This window comes from Pistacia vera, unplaced genomic scaffold (assembly GCF_008641045.1).
Source record: "Pistacia vera cultivar Batoury unplaced genomic scaffold, PisVer_v2 Contig15, whole genome shotgun sequence".
In the NCBI taxonomy this organism is placed as follows: Eukaryota; Viridiplantae; Streptophyta; class Magnoliopsida; order Sapindales; family Anacardiaceae; genus Pistacia; species Pistacia vera.
The window spans coordinates 42,634-51,002 of record NW_022195576.1 but is presented as its reverse complement, the minus strand read 5'-3'; the positions used below and the strand labels follow the sequence as shown (position 1 = coordinate 51,002).

Sequence of the window (8,369 nt, the reverse complement as noted above, 5' to 3'; positions counted from 1 at the left end):
ACCTAGGAGGCCTGGTCCCAAAACGGGACCAGGGCTAAGGAGGAGGGTCCGGGCCCTCCACTGGGCCCTCCTCCAAGGCCCGGGCCTGGGACCGGTCCCAAGCTTGGGCCCAAAAAATTTTATATTTTTTCAATATAGTCCCCTGCCAAATTACATAAAACCCCCTGTTAATTTTAAAATAAAATAAATTACGAGGGCTAAAATAAAATTTTACAAAATTTATAAAAAAAAAAAATCTTCGAGGTCTAAAAAATTTATAACCCCTAAAAAATACTAAAAACCCCCTATAAAATTTCGTTTTGCCCCCAAAATATAAAAAAAATTTAGAGAGGAAAATGAAATTATCCAAGCCCCATGGGACCAGTCCTAGGACCGGTCATGGGCCCATAGGACCAGTCCCGATCAGGCCTAGGGCCTGGTCCGGGTCCTAATGTTTCTCATGGTCCCAAGCCCATGAGTGACTAGTCCCATTTGGGACCAGTCCTAAACGGGCCCAGGTCTAGGCCCATAAGGGACCGGTTCTTGCCTACCTCTACCTTGGATTTCGCTATACCTTAGGTGGAAACATGTAGTTTACTCCTTTTTAAATAAACTAACACAATACAAAGTGATTGACAACCAACTGATAAATATCTATCAATCAACATAGAAATTGAATTGAGTTTTGTTTTGTTTCAGGGCTCTATATCAGTCTATTGGTCACCACCGATAGAAACCAATATAAATAGAGTGCTAAAAAATAAAAAATCTTATTTGATTGATCAATTCACTTTGAGTGTTAGTTAAGAAAGAGTAACTTGGTCTAACCCACACTACAATTGGGAAATAAGGCCATTTTTTTTTTTAAAGGCTTTTACAAATGGGTTATTTCTCAACTCACACCAAAAAAAAAAAAAATGTTATTTAATATAATTTTTCCAAAAAAAAAAAAAAAAGAACAAATATTATTTTTAGTTTTTAATGTCTTTATCTTCAAATACGTTCATAAATGAAAATGAAATCATTTTCATAAGTTAAAAATACAACATTAAAATTCTTATTTTTGTTTTGGAATTTATTTTATAAATTAATAAATATATAATATGGAACGTCCCCTTCGTACGCCAACTCATTAACTGTAAACCTATTGAATTGCAATTCATACTGTTATATAAGTGTTCAAAGAAATGCTTGAGAAAGTAATTTTAAATTAGACATATTACATTAAATAGCAAGAGTGCCCCACATTTATTTATTTTGCTGATTGTGCTTAATTTGGTAATATTAGAAGATAAGTATTTCAATAAAGTCTTTTATATAATTATGAAAATTTTAATGATATTATTAATTAATTATATATGCCTTAATGGCTCTTATATTCAGTAATTAATGTTATGATAAATTGGAAAGGGACAGACATTTTAATTCATCATTCATAATCTTTTTAATCAATTATTCCATGTTCATTATTTACCATGAGAGGATCTCTGGTAGGCCCCCCAAACCAACACCAAAACTACTCTTCATTATTGCATTTGTTTCACAAATTTACATTCAACTACATCAATGTCTCTTTTTTTTTTTTTTTTGTCTTTTTTTTAATCATTAGAGTCTCTAAGTCAGTTTATTCGCGCTTCAACTAATCTCTCAAAACCCTATTAATTGGATAAGAATCCTAATGGTCACCCCTATTAGTGTTTAAGGAAATTCGAATTCAATAACTTATGGAACCTCTTTTTGCTCTTTTATCATCATGTCATCCAGTAGTGGTTTCAACTACACAATTGTCTCTTTAATTAATTGAAAGGCTTGAAAGAGAACGTAGTTATGAGGAATAACATCAAATTCAGTAAAAAATATTATACATTTTGAAAATTAAGAAATATAATTCAAAAGTACATTTTTAATATAAAATTTATTATAAAAAGAAAATAGAAAAACATGTTTTTAATGAATTCCTTGATTTAATCCATACTCGATTAACACATTTCATTTGTTTTAAGTATTTGTATTTTGCTCCCATACCCAACCCAATTAATTTTTGACTTAATCAGGAGAGCAGGTCAAAAAGGTCAATTCAAATTTAAGTGCCGTCCCAGCGGCAAATTTGTGTTTGTGTTCCACAGCATCGCAACTTTCTACTCAAAATTAAACAAAACCAACCTGTACTGAAGATGTTTCCTTCAAACATTAAATTCCAAACTTACCCCTTCATTGTCTTAAAGGCTGTGTCTTTGGTCCCCACCCCAACTCTTTCATGAAACATAATTTAATCACCTCTGATTACTCTTGCAACGTTCTTCCTTAAATCAAGATTTCCCAAAATTATTATATTTAATTCAATTAATAACACATGGAAAACTTTTGGTATAACAAGATTTGCATCCACTAGACAACTAATTTGTGACAAATTCATATAAAATGATATAAATATTATTATTGTATAAAATATTAAATACCGAGTAATACTATAGTCTATACATATAAATTGCACAAAACAAAATTAATCATATGTTACATGAAAAGTCTTTTTGGAATGGTAAATATGTCAGTTTATTGAAACATACTGTATAAAATTTGTGTCATTTTTCTTTTAATCTAAAAAAAATGTCATTTAATAGAGAATAACATTTAATTTATTAACTCGTCTAAATAACAATAAATTCAACAAAATTATATCCATTACTATTTAAAATAAATTATTTACTAAATTCTACAAGCGGATTATGTTATAATTAGGCCAAAATTTATCTTTTCATTTTGTTAATATTTCTCTAATCTTTAATTAATATTCTTTTTGTCCTTGAAATCCCACAAGAACATGAATCTTACGTGCATTATAATCCACTTTAATTAAAAATTTTGTAAGAAATCCAAAGCTAAGTAACGAACCCACATGGCCTAGCTGGACAAAGCAGGTTGCTGTAACCTCAAAGCTTGTCATCACCATTAAAAAATTTCTCATTCTTTTCCAGTCAAACCCTCACCATTACTGTTCATGTTTTATTTTAGTTTAAAGATGAAATGAAATGAAGCTGAGTTCAAGAAAACCAATGAGTGTGTTTCAAGCCAAATGGTCCCACTTTTATGCATGTGTGAGACTTGGTTTCAGACGTCCCACTAATTACCCTTCTTCAGTTTTTCAACTTCTCTGCCTTTCTTTTTTCTAATTATTATCCCATGGGGTATCCTGGAATTGATTATTTATTGAATCTTAGGACCATTTCAGTGGCTTAGTTGCTTCTTTTCTTTAATGGGTATGAGTGGTTTTGGCCTTTTGGGTTCTTTTTTAAGTTTCAGTTAAAAGATTCTTCTTGGTGAGGTTGAGAGTTGGAGTGGAGTGGAGCGGAGCAACCTGAAATCGTTGACCTAATTTGGAAATTAGGTGGTTTTGGACTGAGATTTGGTTGTTTGAGTGCTTTTTTTTGAAGTGGGTATGTCTTATTTGGAGTGGTTTTGGGGTTTAATTTCATAGGATCAGAGGTGGGTTTGTGAAAGTTATTAACTTTCTGAAGCTACTGGTAGATTCTGGGGGAAGTTTTTGGTGCAGATTGGTCAGGTTTGTCACTGAAGAAGCTACATTTTGAAATTTTTTAATTTGGTTTGAGGAATTTGGGTTGGTTTGAGGAGGTTTTTGTGGGTGATTTTGGCTTGAGAGTGGTGCTTTGAAGATAATAATTAACTGGGTTTGTGGGTTTTTTGGCTTGGTTTTGGTGTTTTAGTTTGAGACAGGGATTTAAGAGGCTGTTTTGGGGGGGGGTTTTTCTTTTGCGCAGCTCTTTATTTGAAGCCCAGTTGTTGACATTTTTCAGCTTGCATTGTGATAAAAATTATGGCTTGTATGAAACTGGGATCTAAAACTGATGCCTTTCAACGGCAAGGGCAGGCCTGGTATGAAACTCCATAAGTTTGTTCTCTTTGTGATGTATTTTCTCTGTTAGTTTTAATTTGCTGAATTTTGCTTTGAGTTTTAGTCAATTATGCTCATCTCCTATCACTGTTGAAGTTGTTACTGATTTAAATTTCTGTGTGCGTAAATTAGTGTTATCCTTATCAACACAAACTTACCAAATTTGGGTGTGTTTCTGATGTGGTGGGTTTAGTAATAACTTTTATGTTGACAGTGAAAGCTTACCTGCACGTGCATTTTCCTAAAGAAATTAGTGTGTTTTATCTTCAATCTAAAGTTTAAAATTTGGCTGCTGAGGAGAAATTTTGTATGCCATTGAAAATGAGGTAGATTTAGGTGAAGTGTTATTAATTTTTCTTTGGATTGTGGGAAGAATGCTTCAACTACTTGAGGTTGATGGATCTACTAACCGAGTAATAAACATTGCTTCTGCTTGGAAAGTGATAGACAAATCGGTTAGTTTAAGGATAGTCTAACTACTTCTATGATTCTTGATTTGATTCTTCTAATACATAATATGATTTTAAGCATTAAAGTTTAAGAAAAGTCTCCTAATTTCTTGAAACAATGTATGAAACACAGCTTCTTAAACCATGTGTCATGGGAAATAGAAGAAAATTTTGTTATTTCTTTTTACTTGATCACAAACACATCCACTTCAAAACCAACATTATAAATACCCATCAAACTTGGTTTCCAAGACCATGTTATAGGATTCTGTGTATTTTCTTCGATACCAGATTTATTTTATTGTCTAGTTTTAGAGAAAGTTTGTTGTTTAACAAATGTTAACCATCTATGAGAAACAATTCTTCTTCTAATGAGTGTACCCAGCTCCTTAGTTTTTCACGCTTCATGTGTGTAATGCATATTGTTCTGCGCCTAAATAACGATCCTTCTTGACATGTATTGTTATAGGTTCTGCACAACTGGTCTTCCGAGTGATGTTGTTGTTGAAGTTGGAGAGATGTCCTTTCATCTCCACAAGGTAACATATGTCTTTCATCCTTATAGCTAATTTTTCTTTCTTTCTTTTAATTTTTGCATCTATGCACTCACTTGGTAGTTTATAAATGTTAGCATCATTTGCTTTCTTGATTTGAGAAATAGTATATTGCTGCTTCTTCTCTGTGTACCCAATGGAGGTCATAAACTAAATATCATAAACTAAATATATTGTCTTTGGTTTGTTTATAAACCAAATTATGTTTCCATGGTTGAATCTAGTCCATTAAGTTTCTACAATATTTTATGTAATTTGTTTGTTAATCATGTTTGTACTTGCTCTTCCTCAATTTGTTAAACCTTATCTATTGTTCTTTATGGCCTATGAGATGTTGCCCAGAGCCATGTGATATGAGTTATTTATTTATTTTTATTAAATATAATTTTCTTATTTTTTATTATTAACTTTAAACGTGTTATAATGTCATTGAACGTTGTAGTTGAGACTTTCGGTAGTTTGGCAGGGAAATGTTATGATGATATGGCCTTGTATAAGACCTGATTAAACTATCTGCTATTCAAACTTATGGTAATGTCATCAATGGGCTGAACTACACTGTGTAAAATGGGACTGTCAACCTGCAAGCTAGTCTTATTAGAGTCAGCCTGCTGCATTTTGTATAGCTTATGATTTTCTTGCACTTTCCTTTCCCATGTCTTTCCCATGGGCAGTCAACTCCGTGCAGTGTCGTTAATCTCCTAAATCTTTTCTCTCCATTTATGCAGTTCCCTTTGCTTTCTAGAAGTGGGGTTTTGGAGAGATTGATAGCAAAATCATCTGAAGAATCAGAAGAAAAATGTGTCATAAACCTCCCTGACGTCCCTGGTGGAGCCAAAACATTTGAACTTGTGGCTAAGTTCTGTTATGGTGTTAAACTGGAACTGACTGCTTCAAATGTTGTATACCTGCGGTGTGCAGCTGAGGTTCTTGAAATGACGGAGGAATATGGGGAGGGTAACCTTATTATGCAAACGGAAACCTTTCTCAATCAAGTTGTCCTTCGGAATTGGAAAGATTCTCTAAAAGCACTACAAACCTGTGATGATATTCTTCCATATGCGGAAAAACTTAATATTGTAAAGAGGTGCATTGAGTCTCTAGCCATGAAGGCATCTACTGACCCAAATTTATTCGGTTGGCCTGTAGTGGAGCACGGAGGGCCCATGCAGAGTCCTGGTGGGAGTGTCTTGTGGAATGGGATAAGTACAGGGGCTAGACCAAAACATTCAACTTCAGATTGGTGGTATGAGGATGTATCTTTGTTAAGTTTACCTCTCTATAAGAGGTTGGTTGCAGTAATGGAATCTCGCGGTATCAGACAGGAAATTATTGCTGAGTCCCTTACTTTCTATGCCAAAAAATACTTACCTGGGCTGAACCGGCGTCAAGGTACTAGTGAGTCTAGCACCCGTCTAGCACCTGTGGCTTTGGCAACTCCTCCATCAGAAGAAGACCAAAAAGTTTTACTGGAAGAAATTGATCGGTTACTTCCGGTGCAGAAGGGTCTAGTCCCAACTAAGTTTCTGTTTGGTCTACTTCGAACAGCCATGATACTTAGAGCAAACTTCTCATGCATATCCAATTTAGAAAAGCGAATTGGGATGCAGCTTGATCAAGCTACTCTTGAAGATCTCTTGATGCCTAATTTCTCTTATTCCATGGAGACACTTTACAATGTTGAATGTGTGCAGCGGATTCTGGACCACTTCCTCGCTATGGATCAGATCACAGGTGGTGCCTCTCCATGTTCAGTTGACGACGGCCAGTTGATGGGATCACCTTCATTGACACCAATTACAATGGTAGCCAAGTTGATTGACGGGTACCTTGCAGAGGTTGCACCTGATGTTAATTTGAAGCTCCCCAAGTTTCAGGCCCTTGCTGCTGCTGTTCCTGAATATGCAAGGCCCTTGGACGATGGTCTTTACCGGGCTATAGATATATATCTGAAGGTACACCACTTTCTTAATATGGATAGCTAATTGCATTTGCGGCGATTTCTGTTATTGTTTCAAATTGACATCTGAATATAACTTGATCTAGAGGGCACATTATTGCTTGTGTTAAATAAAGAACAAGATTTGCCAAGCCCAACTTAAATATATATTACAGTCAACAAATGATTCAATTTTCATACTATTACTTACCCAAAAAAATTATAATTACTTACCCAAATTTTTTTTTTTTTTTCATACTATTCTTAGTTTAAGTCATTCTAGCTGACATTCAAGCCTTAAACCAACTGAGAGCTACCCCTTTGTGTCAACCTATAGAACCCAAATGTCTGCAAATGAAGATAGGATATGGTTGCTTCTGTTTCATGTTGAAACGGTGAATGAAGTTCTAGCTATTAATACCCATTAAGAGGAATGCCAGGTGTTCCAGGCATCGGCTTTCAAGGAGGTGGTTGAAAGATCTTTGAGACTTAACCTTAATGTTCAATGCACATGACAATAATGGGGTTTAATATATGTGAGTGGCTTAAAGCAAACGATTTTAATGTAACCTTGAATCAAATTATAGGACTTTTTGAGAAGTACTTGATTACACTTAGTTTCACCATGAGTTCAAGCCTTTTAATCTTTTGTGGTCGTCAAACTTGCAGTCACACCCATGGTTGGCAGAGTCCGATAGAGAACAACTTTGCAGGTTGATGGACTGCCAAAAGCTATCCTTGGAAGCTTGCACCCATGCCGCCCAAAATGAAAGGCTTCCCTTGAGGATAATTGTCCAAGTTTTGTTCTTTGAGCAACTACAGCTCAGGACTTCCATCGCCGGCTGCTTTCTTGTTTCCGATAATCTTGATGGATCAAGGCCATTGAGAAGTGGGTTTGCTGGCTCGCAAGAGGGAGGCTGGGCATCAGCCGTGAGGGAGAACCAGGTTCTGAAGGTCGGAATGGATAACATGAGGATGCGAGTTTATGAGCTTGAAAAGGAATGTTCAAGCATGAAGCAAGAGATTGAGAAGTTGGGCCGGTCAAAGGGTTCTAGCACTTGGGGTAATGTTTCAAAGAAATTCGGGTTCAAATTAAAGTCGCAGATGTGTAGCGCGCAAGAGGGCTCAGTTAGCAAGCAGAATAATGGAAGTGGGAAGCTTGAGAAGGTGAAGGAAAGACATGGAAAACACAAGAAAAACTTGTGACCAGATGGGTAAGACCACCCACCCCATTTCCAATAATTAATTTTTCTCGAGGTTTCAGAGTTGTTATTGTTTGTAGTTCCAGTTCTAATATTTTTTTCACAAAAACCAAAAGTTCCATCACCTTGTAATTGTGTGCCATAGTTATCTTCAAGTTCTCATCATCTCAAATTTGAAATGGAGAGACAGAACATCATGGTGTAATTTGTTTCATATAATATTACTCGATCTCCTCTCTAATTGCTTGTATAACAAGGCAAAGACAACTTTATTTGAATCACAAATTACGTTTCTTTAAGAAAAACTGTGGAAGCAGATTTAGTGAGGCACAAAAT

General features: G+C 35.1%; 1 protein-coding gene across 2 annotated transcripts; it reads left to right on the top strand.

Annotated features, from left to right (window-relative positions):
* Nucleotides 1-2,959: 2,959 nt before the first annotated feature.
* LOC116124131 (BTB/POZ domain-containing protein At1g30440) lies at nucleotides 2,960-8,291 on the top strand. Of its 2 annotated transcripts, XM_031409840.1 has the most exons (5): nucleotides 2,960-3,538; nucleotides 3,792-3,870; nucleotides 4,808-4,877; nucleotides 5,621-6,847; nucleotides 7,501-8,291. In XM_031409840.1, exons 2-5 carry the CDS (start codon nucleotides 3,812-3,814, stop codon nucleotides 8,035-8,037), a joined length of 1,893 nt encoding a protein of 630 aa, XP_031265700.1. In that variant the 5' UTR covers nucleotides 2,960-3,538; nucleotides 3,792-3,811; the 3' UTR covers nucleotides 8,038-8,291. The 2 variants fall into 2 exon arrangements, with proteins under 2 accessions (XP_031265700.1, XP_031265699.1); XM_031409839.1 differs by having other exon boundaries at nucleotides 2,960-3,870.
* Nucleotides 8,292-8,369: the final 78 nt, after the last annotated feature.